This window comes from Coregonus clupeaformis, unplaced genomic scaffold (assembly GCF_020615455.1).
Source record: "Coregonus clupeaformis isolate EN_2021a unplaced genomic scaffold, ASM2061545v1 scaf0370, whole genome shotgun sequence".
NCBI lineage: Eukaryota > Metazoa > Chordata > Actinopteri > Salmoniformes > Salmonidae > Coregonus > Coregonus clupeaformis.
Genome location: NW_025533825.1, coordinates 326,605 through 351,034, shown reverse-complemented (window position 1 = coordinate 351,034; position 24,430 = coordinate 326,605). Strand labels below are relative to the sequence as shown.

The following is a 24,430-nucleotide window of genomic DNA, read 5'->3' as shown; positions in this document are numbered from 1 at the left end:
CATACAGTATTCTATAATCCACAAAACACTACAGTAAATACTATATACAGTATTCTATAATCCACAAAACACTGCAGTAAATACTACATACAGTATTCTATAATCCACAAAACACTACAGTAAATACTACATACAGTATTCTATAATCCACAAAACACTGCAGTAAATACCACATACAGTATTCTATAATCCACAAAACACTACAGTAATTAATACAGTACAGACTAGAGCGCCAGCTGTTCCAGACGACTGTGTGATCACACTCTCAGCCGCGAGCTGCCCAGTGACACAAGATTTCCAGACGAGCTAAACCAATTCTATGCTCGCTTTGAGGCAAGCAACACTGAAGCATGCATGAGAGCACCAGCTGTTCCGGATGACTATGTGATCACACTCTCCGTAGCCGATGTGAGCAAGACCTTTAAACAGGTCAACATTCACAAGGCCGCAGGGCCAGACGGAAAACCAGGAACCGTACTCAGAGCATGTGCTGACCAACTGACAAGTGTCTTCACTGACATTTTCAACCTCTCCCTGACCGTGTCTGTAATACCTACATGTTTCAAGCAGACCACCATAGTCCCTGTGCCCAAGAACGCCAAGATAACCTATCTAAATGACTATCGCCCCGTAGCACTTACATCTGTAGCCATGAATTGCTTAGAAAGGCTGGTCGTGTCTCACATCAACACCATCATCACAGACACCCTGGACCCACTCTAATTCGCATACCGCCCCAACAGATCCACAGATGACGCAATCTCTATTGCACTCCACACTGCCCTCTCCCACCTGGACAAAAGGAACACCTACGTGAGAATGCTGTTCATTGACTACAGCTCAGCGTTCAACGCCATAGTGCCCTCCAAGCTCATCACTAAGCTCAGGTCCCTGAGACTGAATCAATCAATCAATCAAATGTTATTTACAAAGCCCTTTTTACATCAGCAGATGTCACAAAGTGCTATACAGAAATCCAGCCTAAAACCCCAAACAGCAAGCAATGCAGATGTAGAAGCACGGTGGCTAGGAAAAACTCCCTAGAAAGGCAGAAACCTAGGAAGAAACCTAGAGAGGAACCAGGCTCTGAGGGGTGGCCAGTCCCCTTCTGGCTGTGCCGGGTGGAGATTATAACAGTACATGGCCATTAAGGCCAGATTTTTCTCCAAGATGTTCAAACGTTCATAGATGACCAGCAGGGTCAAATAATAATCACAGTGGATGTAGAGGTTGCAACAGGTCAGTACCTCAGGAGTAAATGTCACTTGGCTTTTCATAGCCGGGCAGAGGTTGAAATAACAGGTGCGGTAGAGAGAGTTGAAAAAAGCAGGTCTGGGACAAGGTAGCACATCCGGTGAACAGGTCAGGGTTCCACAGCCGCAGGCAGAAGAGTGGAAACTGGAGCAGCAGCACGACCAGGTGGACTGGGGACAGGAGTCATCAGGCCAGGTAGTCCTGAGGCATGGTCCTAGGGCTCAGGTCCTCCAGGAGGGGAGGGAGGGAGGGAATTAGAGGGAGCATGCTTAAATTCACACAGGACACCAGATAAGACAGGAGAATAACAACAGATATAACAGACTGACCCTAGCCCCCCCGGCACATAGACTATTGCAGCATAGATACTGGAGGCTGAGACGGGGGGGTTCGGGTGACGATACCCCCGGACAGGGCCAACCAGGCAGGATATAACCCCACCCACTTTGCCAAAGCACAGCCCCCACATCACTAGAGGGATATCAACAGACCACCAACTTACTACACTGAGACAAGGCTGAGTATAGCCCACGAAGATCTCCTCCACCGCACGAGTCCGAGAGGGCTCAAAACCGGACAGGAAGATCACATCAGTGACTCAACCCACTCAAGTGATGCACCCCTCCTAGGGACGGCATGGAAGAGCACTAGTAAGCCAGTGACTCAGCCCCCGTAATAGGGTCAGAGGCAGAAAATCCCAGTGGAGAGACAGGAACCGGCCAGGCAGAAACAACAAGGGTGGTTTGTCGCTGCAGTGCCTTTCCATTCACCTTCGCACCCCTGGGCCAGACTACACTCAATCATAGGACCTACTGAAGAGACAAGTCTTCAGTAAAGACTTAAAGGTCGAGACCGAGTCTGCGTCTGCGTCTCTCACATGGATAGGCAGACTATTCCATAAAATGGAGCTCTATAGGAGAAAGCCCTGCCTCCAGCTTTGCTTAGAAATTCTATGGACAATAAGGAGGCCTGCGTCTGGTGACCGTAGCGTACGTGTAGGTATGTACGGCAGGACCAAATCGGAGAGATAGGTAGGAGCAAGCCCCAAACCAGGCAAGAACTTGTCCGTGGAGACCAATTAAGTTTTCCAATCTCTCCAAAAGAATGTGGTGATCGATGGTATCAAAAGCAGCACTAAGGTCTAGGAGCACGAGGACAGATACAGAGCCTTGGTCTGACGCCATTAAAAGGTAATTTACCACCTTTATGAGTGCAGTCTCAGTGCTATGATGGGGTCTAAAACCAGACTGAAGCGTTTCGTAAACATTTTTCGTCTTCAGGAAGGCAGTGAGTTGCTGCACAACAGCTTTTTCCAAAAAAATTGAGAGGAATGGGAGATTCGATATAGGCCGATAGTTTTTTACATTTTCCGGGTCAAGGTTTGGCTTTTTCAAGAGAGGCTTTATTACTGCCACTTTTAGTGAGTTTGGTACACATCCGGTGGATAGGGAGCCATTTATTATGTTCAACATAGGAGGGCCAAGCACAGGAAGTAGCTCTTTCAGTAGATTAGTTGGAATAGGGTCCAGTATGCAGCTTGAAGGTTTAGAGGCCATGACTATTTTCATGAATGTTTCAAGAGATACAGGATTTAAAAAATTGAGTGTCTCCATTGATCCTATGTCCTGGCAGTTCTGTGCAGACTCAGGACAACTGAGCTTTGGAGAAATACGCAGATTCAAAGAGTCCGTAATTTGCTTTCTAATGATCATGATCTTTTCGTCTAAGAAGTTCATGAATTCATCACTGCTGAAGTGAAAGCTATCCTCTCTTGGGGAATGCTGCTTTTTAGTTAGCTTTGAAATAGTATCAAATAGAAATGTTGGATTGTTCTTATTCTCCTCAATTAGGTTGGAAAAATAGGATGATTGAGCAGCAGTGAGGGCTCTTCGATATTGCTCTGTACTTTCTTTCCAAGCTAGTCGGAAGACTTCCAGTTTGGTGGAGCGCCATTTCCATTCCAATTTTCTGGAGGCTTGCTTCAGGGCTCGGGTATTTTCTGTTTACCAGGGAGCTGGTTTCTTGTGACAAATGTTTTTAGTTTTTAGGGGTGCGACTGCGTCTAGGGTATTAAGCAAGGTTAAATTTAGATCCTCAGTTAGGTGGTTAACTGATTTTTGTACACCAACGTCCTTGGGTAGGTGGAGGGAGTCTGGAAGGGCCTCTAGGAATCTTTGGGTTGTCCGAGAATTTATATCACGGCTTTTGATGGTCCTTGGTTGGGGTCTGAGCAGATTATTTGTTGCGATTGCAAACGTAATAAAATGGTGGTCCGATAGTCCAGGGTTACGAGGAAAAACATTTAGATCCACAATATTTATTCCACAGGACAAAACTAGATCCAGGGTATGACTGTGGCAATGAGTAGGTCCGGAGACATGTTGGACAAAACCCACTGAGTCGATGATGGCACCGAAAGCCTTTTGGAGTGGTTCTGTGGACTTTTCCATGTGAATATTAAAGTCACCAAAAATGTGAATATTATCTGCCATGACTACAAGGTCCGATAGGAATTCAGGGAACTCAGTGATTAACTCTGTATATGGCCCAGGAAGCCTGTAAACAGTAGCTATAAAAAGTGATTGAGTAGGCTGCATAAATTTCATGACTAGAAGCTCAAAAGTAAAAAACGCAGTCATTTTTTTGGGGGGGGGGGTAAATTGACATTTGCTGTCGTAAATGTTAGCAACACCTCCGCCTTTGCGGGATGCGCGGGGGATATGGTCACTAGTGTAACCAGGAGGAGAGGCCTCATTTAACGCAATACATTAATCAGGCTTAAGCCATGTTTCAGTCAGGCCAATCACATCAAGATTATGATCAGTGATTAGTTCATTGACCATAACTGCCTTGGAAATGAGGGATCTAACATTGAGTAGCCCTATTATGAGATGTGAGATATTACAATCTCTTTCAATCATGACATGAGTTGAGGAGGTCATTATTCCAGTGAGATTGCTAAGGCAAACACCGCCATCTTGAGTTTTGCTCAACCTAGATTGAGGCACAGACACGGTCTCAATGGGGATAGCTGAGCTGACTACACTGACTGTGCTAGTGGCAGACTCCACTAAGCTGGCCGGCTGGCTAACAGCCTGCTGCCTGGCCTGCACCCTGTCTCATTGGGCTGGCTAACAGCCTGCTGCCTGGCCTGCACCCTGTCTCATTGTGGAGCTAGAGGAGTTAGAGCCCTGTCTATGTTGGTAGATAAGATGAGAGCACCCCTCCAGCTATGATGGAGTCCATCACTCCTCAGCAGGCCAGGCTTGGTCCTGTAGCACCCCTCCAGCTAGGATGGAGTCCATCACTCCTCAGCAGGCCAGGCTTGGTCCTGTAACACCCCTCCAGCTAGGATGGAGTCCATCACTCCTCAGCAGGCCAGGCTTGGTCCTGTAGCACCCCTCCAGCTGGTGGAGTCCATCACTCCTCAGCAGGCCAGGCTTGGTCCTGTAGCACCCCTCCAGCTAGGATGGAGTCCATCACTCCTCAGCAGGCCAGGCTTGGTCCTGTAACACCCGTATCTCACTCAGCAGGCCAGGCTTGGTCCTGTAGCACCCCTCCAGCTAGGATGGAGTCAGTCACTCCTCAGCAGGCCAGGCTTGGTCCTGTAACACCCCTCCAGCTAGGATGGAGTCCATCACTCCTCAGCAGTGGAGTGATGGACTCCTGTTTGTGAGTGGAGACCCAGACAGAGGGCCAATTATCTACTAATTCCATCTTTTGGGAGGAGCAGAAAACAGTTGTGAGACTGCTGTAGAGCTCATAACTCGCCCTAACTGCGACCAGAGACAATTACTCGATGCCGACACATCTTTCTAGCGACTGGATCCTGCACTTCCTGACGGGACGCCCCCAGGTGGTAAGGGTAGGCAACAACACATCTGCCACGCTGACCGTCAACACGGGGGCCCCTCAGGGGTGCGTGGTTAGTCCCCTCCCGTACTCCCTGTTCACCCACGACTACGTGGCCGTGCACGACTCCAACACCATCATTAAATTTGCCGATGACACAACGGTGATAGGCCTGATCACCGACGACGACGAGACAGCCTATAGGGAGGAGGTCAGTGACCTGGCAGTGTGGTGCCAGGACAACAACCTCTCCCTCAACGTCAGCAAGACAAAGGAGCTGATCGTAGACTACAGGAAACAGAGGGCCGAGCACACCCCTATTCACATCAATGGGGCTGTAGTGGAGCTGGTTGGGAGCTCAGTGTCCACTTCACTAAGGAATGATTATGCTCCACACATGCCAACACAGTCGTGAAGAAGGCCTCTTACCCCTTAGGAGACTGCAAAGATTTGGCATGGGCCCTCAGATCCTCAAAAAGTTCTACATCTGCACTATTGAGAGCATCTTGATTGGCTGGAAGCCCTCAACGGCGCTGCCCGTGGTAATACAGCGTTTTGGCCACTAGAGGCCTCTATCAATCGACCTTAAAACCCAACCCAACCTATAACATGACCCATCACATTTCATTTTAGTCATTTAGCAGACGCTCTTATCCAGAGCGACTTACAGGAGCAATTAGGGTTAAGTGCCTTGCTTAAGGGCACATCGACAGATTTTTCACCTAGTCGGCTCGGGGATTAGAACCAGCGACCTTTCGGTTACTGGCACAACGCTCTTACCCACTAAGCTACCTGCCGCCCATCACATTTTGCATTTACATTTACATTTACATTTTAGTCATTTAGCAGACGCTCTTATCCAGAGCGACTTACAGTTAGTGAGTGCATACATTATTATTATTTTTTATTTTTTTTACTTTTCATACTGGCCCCCTGTGGGAAACGAACACACAACACTGGCGTTGCAAACACCATGCTCTACCAACTGAGCTTCTTCACCTTATGCATTACTGCCCCCCAGTGGCAAGAAGTGACAAAACACAAAAACTATAAATGGCTCCTAAGCAAAACTTAAACAAAATAACAGAACAATATAAAATATAAATGTTTTTATTCAACTTAAACTAAATAAAAACGAGTAAATCGGAAAACTACCTGAAACTAAACTGAATTTCAAATAAAAATCTTAAAACTAACTGTAAGTCGCTCTGGATAAGAGCGTCTGCTAAATGACTCAAATGTTAAATGTTAAATAAAAACCAAAATAAAAACACCAAACTATGAGAGCCTTGGTGTGCATGCATGAGCCTGCTTGAGGTGTTGTCTGAGTGTATGAGTGTGTGACAGAGGTTGAGGTGTTGTCTGAGTGTGTGAATGTGTAATGTTTTCCCAGTTCCCAGGCCGTCTACATCTCTAGCTGTGTGGTAGAACTCATAAAACACACCACTCAGAGCTCCTCCCGAAATCTAGAGAAGAAACCCCACATCCCTTCCCCTTCTGCTCCGCTCTCTGCTCCTTCAACCCCACATCCCTGCCCCTTCTGCTCCGCTCTCTGCTCCTTCAACCCCACATCCCTGCCCCTTCTGCTCCGCTCTCTGCTCCTTCAACCCCACATCCCTGCCCCTTCTGCTCCGCTCTCTTCTCCTTCAACCCCACATCCCTGCCCCTTCTGCTCCGCTCTCTGCTCCTTCAACCCCACATCCCTTCCCCTTCTGCTCCGCTCTCTGCTCCTTCAACCCCACATCCCTGCCCCTTCTGCTCCGCTCTCTGCTCCTTCAACCCCACATCCCTGCCCCTTCTGCTCCGCTCTCTGCTCCTTCAACCCCACATCCCTGCCCCTTCTGCTCCGCTCTCTGCTCCTTCAACCCCACATCCCTGCCCCTTCTGCTCCGCTCTCTGCTCCTTCAACCCCACATCCCTGCCCCTTCTGCTCCGCTCTCTTCTCCTTCAACCCCACATCCCTGCCCCTTCTGCTCCGCTCTCTGCTCCTTCAACCCCACATCCCTGCCCCTTCTGCTCCGCTCTCTTCTCCTTCAACCCCACATCCCTGCCCCTTCTGCTCCGCTCTCTGCTCCTTCAACCCCACATCCCTGCCCCTTCTGCTCCGCTCTCTGCCCCTTCAACCCCACATCCCTGCCCCTTCTGCTCCGCTCTCTGCTCCTTCAACCCAGCTTGTCTCAACACTGCTAACACTTCAACTCAGCTTGGGACGCTAAATAAGATTTCTAAATCAGATCCAGAGACAAGGATGATCCGGTCTATCCAGAGCAAACACAGAGCTCTCTTTCTTTCACACACTGGGATAGAGGAAAATAAGTACTAGAAGCGTTGATCTCCTGTTGAAAGGAAACATGCAGAGACTGAGCTTCTCTCATATCTGGGCTGGGGGCTGTGTCCCAAATTGCACTCTAGTCCCTTTATAGTGCACTACTTTTGACCAGGGCCCACAGCACTATATAGGGAATTAGGGTGCCATTTGGGAGGCATACCTGGAGTGAGAACACTCCAGGAGGTTCTGTTCTGTTCTGACACTAGTAAACACAACATGCAACCATTTGAACGATTTTACTGAGTTACAATTCATATATAGAAATCAGTCAATTTAAATAAATGAATTAGGCCCTAATCTATGGATTACATCACAGCACATCACAACATCACAGCACAGTGGAAAAATACACTGAGTGTACCAAACATTATATCTCTATATCTCTCTATATAACTCTACACTGGTTGTACAAAACATTTGGAACATCTTCCTAATATTGAGTTGCACCCCCTTTTGCCCTCAGAACAGCCTCAATTTGTCGGGGCACGGACTCTACAAGGTGTCAAAAGCGTTCCACAGGGATGCTGGCCCCATGTTGACTCCAATGCTTCCCGCAGTTGTGTCAAGTGAAAAACCCAGCAGCGTTGCAGTTCTTGACACAAACCGGTGTGCCTGGCACCTATTACCATACCCCGTTCAAAGGCACTTACATATTTAGTCTTGCCCATTCACCCTCAGAACGGCACATAAACATTCCATGTCTCAGTTGTTTCAAGGTTTAAAAACCCTTCTTTAACCCCGTCTCCTCCTCTTCATCTACACTGATTGAAGTGGATTTAACAGGTGACATCAATAAGGGATCATAGCTTTCACCTGGATTCACCTGGTCAGTCTATGTCATGGAAAGAGCCGGTGTTCCTAATGTTTTGTATACTCAGTGTATATGGAAATAAAAAAAAGGGATGGTCTACGGAGATAGGTGGGATGGGCTGAGAGTAGCTGAGGGGTGGGATTGGCTGAGAGTAGCTGAGGGGTGGGATTGGCTGAGAGTAGCTGAGGGGTGGGATGGGCTGAGAGTAGCTGATAGGTGGGATTGGCTGAGAGTAGCTGAGAGGTGGGATTGGCTGAGAGTAGCTGAGGGGTGGGATTGGCTGAGAGTAGCTGAGGGTTGGGATTGGCTGAGAGTAGCTGAGGGGTGGGATTGGCTGAGAGTAGCTGAGGGATGGGATTGGCTGAGAGTAGCTGAGGAGTGGGATTAATGTAAAACAAAGTAACTTTTGTCCTCCGAAGAGGATGGGCCAATAGATACATAAATAAATAATAATACCTACTTTGGCACAAAACAACATTTACTTTAGGACATATTTCCAGATGTAAATGTAAATTGGGAAGCAAGGGAATGTCTTTCAGGGACTGTGTTGAGCCAATAGAAGGTGCTCCTACCCATTCTACGTGTGATGGTCAGGATGAGCTAGCCATTTAGGCCTTTAATCAGGCTCGAGGTCAATTCCATTTCAATTCCAGTCCATTCAGAATGTAAACCAAATTCCAATTCGACGTTTTCCTCACTGGGGAAATTCAGTGTACATCCTATAAAATGGAATCGACCACAAGCCTTTAGAAGATGATTGGATGTGAAATAACTTGGCCACCTCTGGCCTCTTGGCCCTCCCACCCCTACCGGAGGGCAGATCCTGCTCAGCCCAGTCAAAGCTCTTCTCTGTCCTGGCAAACCAATGGTGGCGCTAGCACTTGACTCTTTCCCGCCTACTAGCACTGACTTTGCTGATAGCTACTTTATTGAGACACGTTTTACTTACTATGACTAAGATATGTGGTTGCCCCACCTAGTTATCTTAAGGTGGTCCTCTGTAGCTCAATTGGTAGAGCATGGTCGCTTGTAACGCCAGGGTAGTGGGTTCGATCCCCGGGAACACCCATACCTAAAAATGTATGCACGCATGACTGTAAGTCGCTTTGGATAAAAGCGTCTGCTAAATGGCTTATTATTATTAAGATGAACGCACTAACTGTAAGTCGATCTGGATAAGAGTGTCTGTTAAATGACTAAAATGTAAATGTAAAATCTAAATAGCACTTCAAAAATAATGTTTTATCTAAAATAACTAAAACCCTATTAGGCTAAGACAGTGTAACTCAGTAAAGTGACTAGTCTCTTTTATACTGAACAAAAATATAAATGCAACATTAGATTTCACTGAGTTACAGTTCATATAAGGAAATTGTCAATTTTAAATTAATTAATTAGGCCCTAATCTACGGATTTCACATGACTGGGCAGGGGCTCAGACATGGGTGGGCCTGGGAGGGCATAGGCCCACCCACTGGGGAGCCAGGCCCAGCCCAGCCAATTAGAATGAGTTTTCCCCCACAAAAGGGCTTTATTACAGACAGAAATACTCCTCCGCACCCGCCCCTACCCCCCCTCAGACGATCCCGCAGGTGAAGAAGCCGGATGTGGAGGTCCTGGGCTGGCGTGGTTACACGTGGTCTGCGGTTGTGAGACCGGCTGGATGTCCTGCCAAATTCTCTAAAACAACGTTGGAGGCAGCTTATAGTAGAGAAATGAACATAACATTCTCTGGCAACAGCTGTGGTGGACATTCCTGCAGTCAGCATGCCAATTGTACGCTCCCTCAAAACTTGAGACATCTGTGGCATTGTGTTGTTTGACAAAACTGCATAATAGCACAAGGTGCACCTGTGTAATGATCATGCTGTTTAATCAGCTTCTTGATATGCCACACCTGTCAGGTGGATGGATTATCTTGGCAAAGGAGAAATGCTCACTAACAGTAATGTAAAGAAATGTGTGCACAAAATTTGAGATAAATAAGCTTTTTGTGTGTATGGAAGATTTCTGGGATTTTGTATTTCAGTTCATGAAACATGGGACCAACACATGTTGCGTTTATATTTTTGTTCAGTGTATATAGTTTAATACACTTAATAAACTTGTTTAAAATAAATCAATGAAAAATTGTCTGATAAATTCCCATTGACAAGAAGGAAATTATAAACATAGGACCATTTTATAGTGGCTATTGCCCATTGCCAGACAACTTATAGTACTGTCGATTGTATTGTGTAACCATAGGATTTATTTACCAACAAACCAACTGTCTTTGTCTTTACTCAATATTTGTATTTACATAGAGTCTGTCTCTTTACCCTATTCATCAACATGTCGGCTATTAACTGCGTGCTGTGAGAGTTGTATTTGCGGACAGAACGTTCTCAGGGCGGAGTGGTGGCCTCTGCAGAGCGGAGTGGTGGCCTCTGCAGAGCGGAGTGGTGGCCTCTGCAGAGCGGAGTGGTGGCCTCTGCGGGTGTATTCTGGTGGTAATGTCGTGGTGGTTTAGCAGGTAGGACATTAGCAGGACATTATGGAACTACAAGGTAATCCAACACCCCCGCCTGCCCTCCTCAATTGCGGCTCCGCTAATAGTCAATACAGCGATTATCCCTAGCCCACTCAATAAAGGAGAATCAGTGATTTACCATAATAATGGTAATAATTATTATTTGCTATTTGATAAGTTAGGCCTAGGCTTCCTGGTTAAATAAAGGTAATACGTGTGCTATTATAAAAAAAAAAAAAAACGGTATTAATTTTCAGTCACCTAATACGTTGTAATTGTTTACTGGGTGTGAAATCATTTGTCCAACTATCACTGTAGCTAACCTACTGTTGGGGATCATAGAGGGTTCTCTGGAAACGACACTACAACCCGGTCCAGCATGCCTTGAAAGCCCCTGATAAAAGCCAGGAGGAATAGAACAGCCGTACTCGGTTTCTACTTTTGAAGTGAATGCGTGTGCTCCTTATATATCCCGCCACGACCTGCGGAGGGGTGAGATGTTAAATCAGATTGCACAGTGTGCGTGTGCAAGGGGGAGGGGGGTGGCGAGAGGAGGGGGCTTGGAGGGTAGGTATGCCCCATGCCTTGAGCCTGACAGAGATGCTCCCACTCCAGCGACACTGTGAGGGAGTAATGAGGGGCAGTCTGGAGTTATGGAAACACAGACGACACACGATAAAGAACGTTTATCCAGTTTCTTCGAGGATTCGCGGACGGTTGATGCCGCTTTGGAGTTGGACAACCGATTCTAAAGAAAGTGTTACAATGTTCGAATTTCGAACAACACTGGTACAATAAGTTGCATCTGCGGGCCTGTGTTTGGAAGTAGAGCAGAGTAAGAGCATCGCAGCGAGAAGGATTTCCACCGCTCATTTCGGAGTTGCACGTAGTTTTAGTTTAGAATAAAACCTGTTGCTCGCGTGCACTTTGGATACAAACGTACTCATCGTGCGCAGTCTGCTCCGTCCTAAGAGTGAGTGGGCTATAAAACACGGGAAAGATAGATTTGATGTATCTTATTGAGGACTTGTAGTCTAGCCTACTATCGCGGAGAAAGTTGTAGGTTTCCCTCGAGTGCCATGCAAGGCACCTTATTATCAGATATGAGGGAAAGTGTCAGAATCAAGACAAACAGCATGACGACATAGCCACCAAATAACGTCAATGCTTTTTCACAGAAGTGAAAAAACAAACACTCAAGTTAAGTATTGAAAGCAATTTCACTCAAACATGAGTTCTTCCGGCGGCAGGAAGGTAGATAGGTTATATGTCGGCGTGTTTGACTTATTATTTCCATGGAACTGACATTTTGAAATTAATTTAGTCTGTTTCCCCGGAGCGAATTGTTTTTGGGTAGCTTCATCTTGCGACGACACGTGAAAATAGCGTGCACGTTTGGAGTTACGATGCTGATCTCTTGGGTCACATTTATTCAAGCATTCCTGATATTACTGGTGAACGGAGCTGACCAATGGAGCCTCCGGGAGTCCTCTAACTGCGAGCTAAATAAGAAAGTAAGTGGCCTAATATCACTTTCTCTCTAATATAACGAGTCTTACATCTAAGTAAATTATCATTTTTCTCTCTCCAATGAAACAGTTAGTATTTAAACGAACTGGGATTTCAGTAGGCCTATCTGAATGTCCACTGTCCAGTTTTGGCTATAACTATGTTATATGATTCTTCTTCCGTTCACTTTTTTATTTACACAATGGGTTATTTAGACTAGTTCATTCATCCATTCAACCTGTAAAGTTTCCATTTCCTCAGAGAGCGCAGTTCATATCAGATGTGTATTGTGTTAGTCTAGTGTACTGTAAATAAGACATTATCAGGCCATTAACGAGCATCAAATAGCCTACCACATTTAGAATCAACAGTCTCAGTCGATTTAAATAGCGAAAATGTTCCCACTGTCTATTTGCAATGGATGAGAACTAGTAGTTCTTTGTGTTTATTGTAAGTCTGTTTTAGAAGGGCCACCTATTAAAATGGTTTGTTTGTCCATATCTTTAAAAAAACAAACTTTAGTGACATAGTTGGTGAATGACATCACACACACGCAGCCATAAAACTATTGTTCACATAAATGACATTATATGATCAGGTTTTTGGGTTGACCAAAAAACGCTAATGTGGTTTATAGCCTGGTAATAATAATACTAATGTGGTTTATAGCCTGGTAATAATAATACTAATGTGGTTTGTAGCCTGGTAATAATAATAATAATAATAATAATGTGGTTTATAGCCTGGTAATAATACTACTAATGTGGTTGTATAGCCTGGTAATAATAATACTAATGTGGTTTGTAGCCTGGTAATAATAATAATAATAATGTGGTTTATAGCCTGGTAATAATACTACTAATGTGGTTTATAGCCTGGTAATAATAATACTAATGTGGTTGTATAGCCTGGTAATAATAATACTAATGTGGTTTATAGCCTGGTAATAATACTACTAATGTGGTTTATAGCCTGGTAATAATACTACTAATGTGGTTTATAGCCTGGTAATAATAATACTAATGTGGTTGTATAGCCTGGTAATAATAATACTAATGTGGTTTATAGCCTGGTAATAATACTACTAATGTGGTTTATAGCCTGGTAATAATAATACTAATGTGGTTTATAGCCTGGTAATAATAATACTAATGTGATTTATAGCCTGGTAATAATAATACTAATATGGTTTATAGCCTGGTAATAATAATACTAATGTGGTTTATAGCCTGGTAATAATAATACTAATGTGGTTTATAGCCTGGTAATAATAATACTAATGTGGTTGTGTAGCCTGGTAATAATAATAATAATGTGGTTTATAGCCTGGTAATAATACTACTAATGTGGTTTATAGCCTGGTAATAATAATACTAATGTGGTTGTGTAGTCTGGTAATAATAATACTAATGTGGTTTATAGCCTGGTAATAATACTACTAATGTGGTTTATAGCCTGGTAATAATAATACTAATGTGGTTTATAGCCTGGTAATAATAATACTAATGTGGTTTATAGCCTGGTAATAATAATACTAATGTGGTTTATAGCCTGGTAATAATACTACTAATGTGGTTTATAGCCTGGTAATAATAATACTAATGTGGTTTATAGCCTGGTAATAATAATACTAATGTGGTTTATAGCCTGGTAATAATAATACTAATGTGGTTTATAGCCTGGTAATAATAATACTAATGTGGTTTATAGCCTGGTAATAATAATACTAATGTGGTTTATATCCTGGTAATAATAATACTAATGTGGTTTATAGCCTGGTAATAATAATACTAATGTGGTTGTGTAGCCTGGTAATAATACTACTAATGTGGTTTATAGCCTGGTAATAATACTACTAATGTGGTTTATAGCCTGGTAATAATAATAATAATGTGGTTTATAGCCTGGTAATAATACTACTAATGTGGTTTATAGCCTGGTAATACTAATACTAATGTGGTTTATAGCCTGGTAATAATAATAATAATACGAATGTGGTTTATAGCCTGGTAATAATACTACTAATGTGGTTTATAGCCTGGTAATAATACTAATACTAATGTGGTTTATAGCCTGGTAATAATAATAATAATACGAATGTGGTTTATAGCCTGGTAATAATACTACTAATGTGGTTTATAGCCTGGTAATAATACTACTAATGTGGTTTATAGCCTGGTAATAATAATAATACTAATGTGGTTTATAGCCTGGTAATAATAATACTAATGTGGTTTATAGCCTGGTAATAATACTACTAATGTGGTTTATAGCCTGGTAATAATAATAATACTAATGTGGTTTATAGCCTGGTAATAATACTACTAATGTGGTTTATAGCCTGGTAATAATAATAATACTAATGTGGTTTATAGCCTGGTAATAATACTACTAATGTGGTTTATAGCCTGGTAATAATAATACTAATGTGGTTTATAGCCTGGTAATAATAATACTAATGTGGTTTATAGCCTGGTAATAATAATACTAATGTGGTTTATAGCCTGGTAATAATAATACTAATGTGGTTTATTGCCTGGTAATAATAATACTAATGTGGTTTATAGCCTGGTAATAATAATACTAACGTGGTTTATAGCCTGGTTATAATAATACTAATGTGGTTTATAGCCTGGTAATAATAATACTAATGTGGTTCATAGCCTGGTAATAATAATACTAATGTGGTTTATAGCCTGGTAATAATAATACTAATGTGGTTTATAGCCTGGTAATAATAATACTAATGTGGTTTATAGCCTGGTAATAATAATACTAATGTTGTTTATAGCCTGGTAATAATAATACTAATTCACTCATGTCTGTTTTTCTTCTTCTTTCGCCGTCGGCAGCAAAGCGATCTGAACTCTTTCCTGTGGACCATCAAACGTAACCCTCCGTCCTACTTCTACGGCACGATTCACGTCCCTTACACACGCGTCTGGGACTTTATCCCGGAGAACTCCAAGAAGGCTTTCCAGGAGAGCAACATGGTGTACTTGGAGCTGGACCTAACTGACCCCTACACCATCTCAGCCCTGACCAGCTGCCAGCTCCTTCCCCAGGGGGGAACCCTACAGGACGTTCTACCCAGGGACATCTACAGACGCCTCAAGAGGCACTTGGAGTACGTCAAGCTCATGATGCCGTCCTGGATGACTCCTGACCAGAGGGGTAAAGGTCTCTACGCTGACTACCTGTTCAATGCGATAGCGGGGAACTGGGAGAGGAAGAGGCCCGTGTGGGTGATGTTGATGGTGAACTCGTTGACGGAGGCGGACGTTAAGACAAGGGGGGTCCCGGTGTTGGATCTGTACCTGGCCCAGGAGGCAGAGAGGATGGGGAAGAGGACAGGAGCCGTGGAGAAAGTGGAGGAGCAGTGTCACCCGCTCAACGGACTCAACTTCTCTCAGGTGAGTGGGTCCGTCTGAACCTTAACCTTATTTCCCATATCATGCGGCTCTACTTTTTTGACCAGAGCCCCATTCCCTATATGTTGGAGGGTTTTAAACTACTGAATCTGCCGGGTAAATACCGTAAATCCTGCCAGGAGATGGTGATGTTTCAAATAGGCCTAGCATCACCATCACTAGCTAACAGGGAAACATCGGTTAGGGTAGCTAACTTGATTCTTCTTACACGTTAAAAGGGATTGTATTGGTGTAATAAAGCCCTGTACCTCAGTGGTGTAAACATGGGCGACAGAGAGTTTCTTTCCACCATATTTTGTTCACCAGTCTCGGCGCTATTCCTTTTACATCTAAGTCACATTGAGATTGACTTTGTAATTTGAACCTAACCCAGGCTATGATCTGACCCATCACCTGGTGTATTACTGCCTCCCAGTGGCAAGAAGTGACAACCCCCCCACTATACAACACAAATGTTTCCTAGCCTCCCAGCCATGCTTTTTGTCACTAACACTAAAATTAAAACGAAATAATATAAAAACGAAATATAAATATCTTTATATAACGATAACTGAATAAAAATGAGCAAATCAGGTCAGAAAACGAACTGAAACTAAACTGGATTTCAAATAAAAATTGAAAAACGAATAGAAATAAAAATTAATATAAAAACACAATCTACAGCATTATAACCTTGGTTTATACAGATGAGAATGTGAAGAATTAGGATTAAATTGCCTATCTCTCGCTCTCTCTCTCGCTCTCCTTCTCTCTCTCTTTCTCTCTCTCCCTCTCTCTCTCACTCTCTCTCTCTCTCTCTCTCTCTCTCTCTCTCTCTCTCTCTCTCTCTCTCTCTCTCTCTCTCTCTCTCTCTCTCTCTCTCTCTCTCTCTCTCTCTCTCTCTCTCACACACACTCTCTCTCTCTCTCTCCCTCTCTCTCTCACACACCTCTCTCTCTCTCTCTCTCTCTCTCTCTCTCTCTCTCTCTCTCTCTCACCTCTCTCTCTCTCTCTCGCTCTCTCTCTCTCTCTCTCTCTCTCTCTCTCTCTCTCTCTCTCTCTCTCTCTCTCTCTCTCTCTCTCTCTCTCTCTCTCTCTCTCTCTCTCTCTCTCTCTCTCACACTCTCTCCTTCATTCCCATCAGTGGTTGAGATATGAGAGAGTTATTTCTAAGCCAAAAATACTTTAGCACCATGTTAAACCAAGCGTGGAGCTTTTCAATAGCACTAGTGATTTTAACTTAAACTGAACAAAAATATAAACGCAGCATGCAACAATTTCAAAGATTTTACTGAGTTACAGTTCATATAAGGAAATAGTTGATGGATTTCACATGACTGGGAATACAGATATGCATCTGTTGGTTACAGATACCTTAAACAAAAACCAACCAAAATATTCCACCTGTATTTGTTTTAGTTTGGGGGTTGATAGTGTTATGATTATGTAAATGGTCTCTCTCTCTCTATGGATGGGTCCCAAATGATACCCTATATAGTGCACTACTTTTGACCAGGGCCCAGAAGGAAAGTAAGGCACTACAAAGGGAAAAGGGTGCCATTTGGGACGCATGCTATGAAAGGATGAGCCCATGTGAATACAATGGATGTCCTTCTTTTCCACTCTGCTTGGCCACCATTTAGGCGAGCTGCCATTGAGTTTGCCCACAGCAGAAAATCTGTCTGAACTGGTTGGTAATCAGATTAGATTCTCTAATGAGTGATGTTTCAACTAAAGAATGGAACAGCGATGTTTCAACTGAAGAATGGAACAGCGATGTTTCAACTGAAGAATGGAACAGCGATGTTTCAACTGAAGAATGGAACAGCGATGTTTCAACTGAAGAATGGAACAGCGATGTTTCAACTGAAGAATGGAACAGCGATGTTTCAACTGAAGAATGGAACAGCGATGTTTCAACTGAAGAATGGAACAGCGATGTTTCAACTGAAGAATGGAACAGCGATGTTTCAACTGAAGAATGGAACAGCGATGTTTCAACTGAAGAATGGAACAGCGATGTTTCAACAGAAGAATGGAACAGTGATGTTTGATTTGATTTGATGTAGGCTGTTTCTGAAATGGCACCATATTCCCTAGATAGTGCATCTTTGACCAGAGTCCTATGGCAGCCCGTCAAGCACATCCTATCTCTCCAAAAGGAAAAAGTTTGATTGACAGGGTGAACTCATAATACCCCTTCAGACACTGCAGTTCTATTGACGGTCACGTCTGCCGTATTGATTTCCAGACCGAAGAGGATGATTGCATCCCAAATGGCACCCTATTCCTATACCATATCCATGGGGCTCTGGTCGAAAGTAGTGCAGTACATAGGGAATAGGGTGCCATTTGGAACACAGAGGTTGTCTTGTCTTCATGCCTTCACTGCTCCCTCTCAGGAACGGGTACATTTCACACTGAGGTGCTTGGTTTCTTATGTCTTGTTGACCAAACAGACAGATATTAGATTCCTCCACATTCCTCTGTCTGTCTGTCTGTCTGTCTGTCTGTCTGTCTGTCTGTCTGTCTGTCTGTCTGTCTGTCTGTCTGTCTGTAGGGATGGATGTCAGACAGATAGACTGTGTGGATGTCAGTGAGACCATACAAAAGGGACTTAGTATTCACAGTTCTAATTCTCCCAATTTATGGTGCTATTGTCATAGTGTCAGAAGAGGCTTTTATTTGTGTCTCTTGGTGTCATTTAAACAGGTTTACACAACCGAAACATTAGGTGTTGTATATCTGTAGGGATGGATGTCAGAGAGATGTCGGAGACACTATGTGAAATGATGTAGTATATTCATTCAGTCACAGTTTTAATTCTCCCATTTTACGGCTATTGTTAGAAGAGGCTTCATTTTGTCTCTTGGTGTCATTTGATCAGTTAACTGAAAATGAAGTAAGCCTTGTCCAATCCAGAATGGCCCACAGGGCAGAGAGAGAGAGAGGCTATCTCCTGTTTCAGTAGCTTGAGGCAGCTTGATGTACACACCCTGGACAGGATGCTCAACTGAAAGGTGATCAGATATTGCCACCTGTTTCCAACAATACCTTTTTGTCCCAGAGTAGATACCTCTTGGAAAACATATCCCATCTCCTCCTCCTTACTGCCCTGGGCCTTTCCATATCCCATCTCCTCTTCCTTACTGCCCTGGGCCTTTCCATATCCCATCTCCTCTTCCTTACTGCCCTGGGCCTTTCCATATCCCATCTCCTCTTCCTTACTGCCCCTGGGCCTTTCCATATCCCATCTCCTCTTCCTTACTGCCCTGGGCCTTTCCATATCCCATCTCCTCTTCCTTACTGCCCTGGGCCTTTCCATATCCCATCTCCTCTTCCTTACTGCCCTGGGCCTTTCCATATCCCATCTCCTCTTCCTTACTGCCCTGGGCCTTTCCATATCCCATCTCCTCTTCCTTACTGCCCTGGGCCTTTCCATATCCCATCTCCTCTTCCTTACTGCCCTGGGCCTTTCCATATCCCATCTCCTCTTCCTTACTGCCCTGGGCCTTTCCATATCCCATCTCCTCTTCCTTACTGCCCTGGGCCTTTCCATATCCCATCTCCTCTTCCTTACTGCCCTGGGCCTTTCCATATCCCATCTCCTCTTCCTTACTGCCCTGGGCCTTTCCATATCCCATCTCCCCTCCTTACTGCCCTGGGCCTTTCCATATCCCATCTCCTCTTCCTTACTGCCCTGGGCCTTTCCATATCCCATCTCCTCTTCCTTACTGCCCTGGGCCTTTCCATATCCCATCTCCCCTCCTTACTGCCCTGGGCCTTTCCATATCCCATCTCCTCTTCCTTACTGCCCTGGGCCTTTCCATATCCCATCTCCTCTTCCTTACTGCCCTGGGCCTTTCCATATCCCATCTCCTCCTCCTAACTGCCCTGGGCCTTTCCATATCCCATCTCCTCTTCCTTACTGCCCTGGGCCTTTCCATATCCCATCTCCTCTTCCTTACTGCCCAGGGCCTTTCCATATCCCATCTCCTATTCCTTACTGCCCTGGGCCTTTCCATATCCCATCTCCTCTTCCTTACTGCCCTGGGCCTTTCCATATCCCATCTCCTCTTCCTTACTGCCCTGGGCCTTTGCAGGGCTGTAAAGCTTGTTGAGGATTTAATAGCTTGTCTGTTTTAACACCAGGATTTAATAGCTTGACTCTGTTTATCACAAGGATTGAATAGCTTGTCTCTGTTTAAACACCAGGATTTAATAGCTTGTCTCTGTTTAAACAACTGGATGTAATAGCTTGTCTCTGTTTAACACCAGGATTTAATAGCTTATCTCTGTTTTAACACCAGGATTTAATAGCTTGTCTCTGTTTTAACACCAGGATTTAATAGCTTGTCTGTTTTAACACCAGGATTCAATAGCTTGTCTGTTTTAACACCAGGATTTAATAGCTTGTCTCTGTTTTAACACCAGGATTTAATAGCTTGTCTCTGTTTTAACACCAGGATTTAACAGCTTATCTCTGTTTTAACACCAGGATTTAATAGCTTGTCTCTGTTTTAACACCAGGATTTAATAGCTTGTCTGTTTTAACACCAGGATTTAATAGCTTGTCTGTTTTAACACCAGGATTTAATAGCTTGTCTCTGTTTTAACACCAGGATTTAATAGCTTGTCTCTGTTTAAACACCAGGATTTAATAGCTTATCTCTGTTTTAACACCAGGATGTAATAGCTTGTCTCTGTTTTAACACCAGGATTTAATAGCTTGTCTGTTTTAACACCAGGATTTAATAGCTTGTCTCTGTTTTAACACCAGGATTTAATAGCTTGTCTCTGTCTTAACACCAGGATTTAATAGCTTGTCTCTGTTTAAACACCAGGATTTAATAGCTTATCTCTGTTTTAACACCAGGATTTAATAGCTTGTCTCTGTTTATCACCAGGATTTAATAGCTTGACTCTGTTTTATCAACAGGATTTAATAGCTTGTCTCTGTTTTAACACCAGGATTTAATAGCTTATCACTGTTTTAACACCAGGATTTAATAGCTTGTCTCTGTTTAACACCAGGATTTAATAGCTTGTCTCTGTTTATCACCAGGATTTAATAGCTTGACTCTGTTTTATCACCAGGATTTAATAGCTTGTCTCTGTTTTAACACCAGGATTTAATAGCTTGACTCTGTTTTAACACCAGGATTTAAAAGCTTGTCTCTGTTTTAACACCAGGATTTAATAGCTTGACTCTGTTTAACACCAGGATTTAATAGCTTGTCTCTGTTTTAACACCAGGATTTAATAGCTTGTCTCTGTTTTAACAACAGGATTTAAAAGCTTATCTCTGTTTAACAGCAGGATTTAATAGCTTGTCTCTGTTTAACACCAGGATTTATTAGCTTGTCTCTGTTTTAACACCAGGATTTAATAGCTTATCTGTTTTAACACCAGGATTTAAAAGCTTATCTCTGTTTAACAGCAGGATTTAATAGCTTATCTCTGTTTAACACCAGGATTGAATAGCTTGTCTCTGTTTTAACACCAGGATTTAATAGCTTGTCTGTTTTAACACCAGGATTTAATAGCTTGTCTGTTTTAACACCAGGATTTAATAGCTTGTCTCTGTTTTAACACCAGGATTTAATAGCTTGTCTCTGTTTAAACACCAGGATTTAATAGCTTATCTCTGTTTTAACACCAGGATTTAATAGCTTGTCTCTGTTTTAACACCAGGATTTAATAGCTTGTCTGTTTTAACACCAGGATTTAATAGCTTGTCTCTGTTTAACACCAGGATTTATTAGCTTATCTCTGTTTTAACAGCAGGATTTAATAGCTTGTCTCTGTTTATCACCAGGATTTAATAGCTTGACTCTGTTTTATCAACAGGATTTAATAGCTTGTCTCTGTTTTAACACCAGGATTTAATAGCTTATCACTGTTCTAACACCAGGATTTAATAGCTTGACTCTGTTTTAACACCAGGATTTAAAAGCTTGTCTCTGTTTTAACACCAGGATTTAATAGCTTGACTCTGTTTAACACCAGGATTTAATAGCTTGTCTCTGTTTTAACACCAGGATTTAATAGCCTGTCTCTGTTTTAACAACAGGATTTAAAAGCTTATCTCCTTTTAACAGCAGGATTTAATAGCTTGTCTCTGTTTAACACCAGGATTTATTAGCTTGTCTCTGTTTTAACAACAGGATTTAAAAGCTTATCTCCTTTTAACAGCAGGATTTAATAGCTTGTCTCTGTTTAACACCAGGATTTATTAGCTTGTCTCTGTTTTAACACCAGGATTTAATAGCTTGTCTCTGTTTTAACACCAGGATTTAATAGCTTGTCTCTGTTTAACACCAGGATTGAATAGCTTGTCTCTGTTTTATCACCCGGATTTAATAGCTTATCTCTGTTTAACACCAGGATTGAATAGCTTGTCTCTGTTTTATCACCCGGATTTAATAGCTTATCTCTGTTTAACACCAGGATTGAATAGCTTGTCTCTGTTTTATCACCAGGATTTAATAGCTTGTCTCTGTTTAACCTCTACGGGATCGGTGTCCCATATACGGGACAGTTGAGCTAACATGCGCTAATGTGATTAGCATGACTGTTGTAAGTAACAGCAAACTTTCCAGGACATAGACATGTCTTATATGGGCAGAAAGCTTAAATTCATGTTAATCTAACTGCACTGTCCAATTTACAGTAGCTATTACAGTGATAAAATACACTGCTATTGTTTGAGGAGAGTGCACAACAACAAAAAACGTATTACGGCAACTGGTTTGATACATTCACCTCTGAAGGTAAATAATGTATTTACATTCAGTAATCTTGCTCTGATTTGTCATCCTGAGGGTCCCAGAGATAAAATGTAGCATAGTTTTGTTTGACAGAATCAATTTTTATATTCAAATGTAGGAACTGGGTTCTACAGTTTGAACCCTTGCTGTCTCTGGCTCCACACCCACCCCGCCCGCCATCTAGATGTGTGAAAGTTAGTGTATAAGCTAATGATCCATCTTGAATGACATTCCTGGGAATGTGTAAACTTACATTTTGTATTACCATATCATTTTTTGTATGTTCTCTATAGTTATGTACTTGAAAATGTATCAATTGACCAATTCGGCACATTTGGGCAGACTTGATACAAAATAGTCCAGTATTGCAATGCTTCACTGGATCAATCTGAAACTTTGCACACACACTGCTCCCATCTAGTGGCCAAAATCTAAATTGCGCCTAAACTGCAATATTATATTGTCGCCTTTCTCTTGCATTTCAAAGAGGATAAAATACAATAAAATAGACAACGCATGTTATTTTGTTTGTGTTATCTTTTACCAGATCTAATATGTTATGTTCTCCTACATTAATTTCACATTTCCACACACTTCAAAGTGTTTCCTTTCAAATGGTATCAAGAATATGCATATCCTTGCTTCAGGTCCTGAGCTACAGGCAGTTAGATTTGGGTATGTGATTTTAGGCGAAAATTGAAAATAAGGGTCAGATCCTTAAGACGTTAACACCAGGATTTAATAGTTTGTCTCTGTTTAACACCAGTATTTAATAGCTTGTCTCTGTTTTAACACCAGGATTTAATTGCTTGTCTCTGTTTTAACACCAGGATTTAATTGCTTGTATGTTTTAACACCAGGATTTAATAGCTTGTCTCTGTTTTAATACCAGGATTTAATTGCTTGTCTGTTTTAACACCAGGATTTAATAGCTTGTCAATGTTTAAACAACAGGATTTAATAGCTTGTCTCTGTTTAACACCAGGATTTAATAGCTTGTTTCTGTTTTAACTCCAGGATTTAATAGCTTGTCTGTTTTAATACCAGGATTTAATAGCTTGTCTCTGTTTAACACCAGAATGTAATAGCTTGTCTCTGTTTTAACACCAGGATTTAATAGCTTGTCTCTGTTTTAACACCAGGATTGAATAGCTTGTCTCTGTTTAACACCAGGATTTAATAGCTTGTCTCTGTTTTAACACCAGGATTTAATAGCTTGTCTCTGTTTTAACACCAGGATTTAATTGCTTGTCTGTTTTAACACCAGGATTTAATAGCTTATCTCTGTTTAAACAACAGGATTTAATAGCTTGTCTCTGTTTAACACCAGGATTTAATAGCTTGTTTCTGTTTTAACTCCAGGATTTAATAGCTTGTTTCTGTTTTAACTCCAGGATTTAATAGCTTGTCTGTTTTAATACCAGGATTTAATAGCTTGTCTGTTTTAATACCAGGATTTAATAGCTTGTCTCTGTTTAACACCAGGATTTAATAGCTTGTCTCTGTTTTAACACCAGGATTTAATAGCTTGTCTCTGTTTAACACCAGGATTTAATAGCTTGTCTCTGTTTTAACACCAGGATTTAATTGCTTGTCTGTTTTAACCCCAGGATTTAATAGATTGTCAATGTTTAAACAACAGGAATTAATAGCTTGTCTCTGTTTAACACCAGGATTTAATAGCTTGTTTCTGTTTTAATTCCAGGATTTAATAGCTTGTTTCTCTTTTAACTCCAGGATTTAATAGCTTGTCTGTTTTAATACCATGATTTAATAGCTTGTCTCTGTTTAACACCAGGATTTAATAGCTTGTCTCTGTTTTAACAACAGGATTTAATAGCTTGACTCTGTTTAACAGCAGGATTTAATAGCTTGTCTCTGTTTTGTTTTAAAACTATGATTTAATAGCTTGTCTGTTTTAACACCAGGATTTAATAGCTTGTCTCTGTTTTAACAACAGGATTTAATAGCTTGACTCTGTTT

The 24,430-nt window shown here is 42.4% G+C and overlaps 1 protein-coding gene across 1 annotated transcript in view; it reads left to right on the top strand.

Moving 5' to 3' along the window:
- The first annotated feature begins 11,391 nt into the window (after positions 1 to 11,391).
- Positions 11,392 to 24,430, top strand: part of LOC121581833 (metalloprotease TIKI1) — a 210,889-nt gene continuing 197,850 nt past the window's right edge. Inside the window, exons 1-2 of the mRNA XM_041897195.1 lie at positions 11,392 to 12,272; positions 15,120 to 15,680. Coding sequence (XP_041753129.1) covers positions 12,165 to 12,272; positions 15,120 to 15,680 — 669 coding nt within the window. The 5' untranslated portion in view covers positions 11,392 to 12,164. The remainder of the gene's footprint in view (positions 12,273 to 15,119; positions 15,681 to 24,430) is intronic.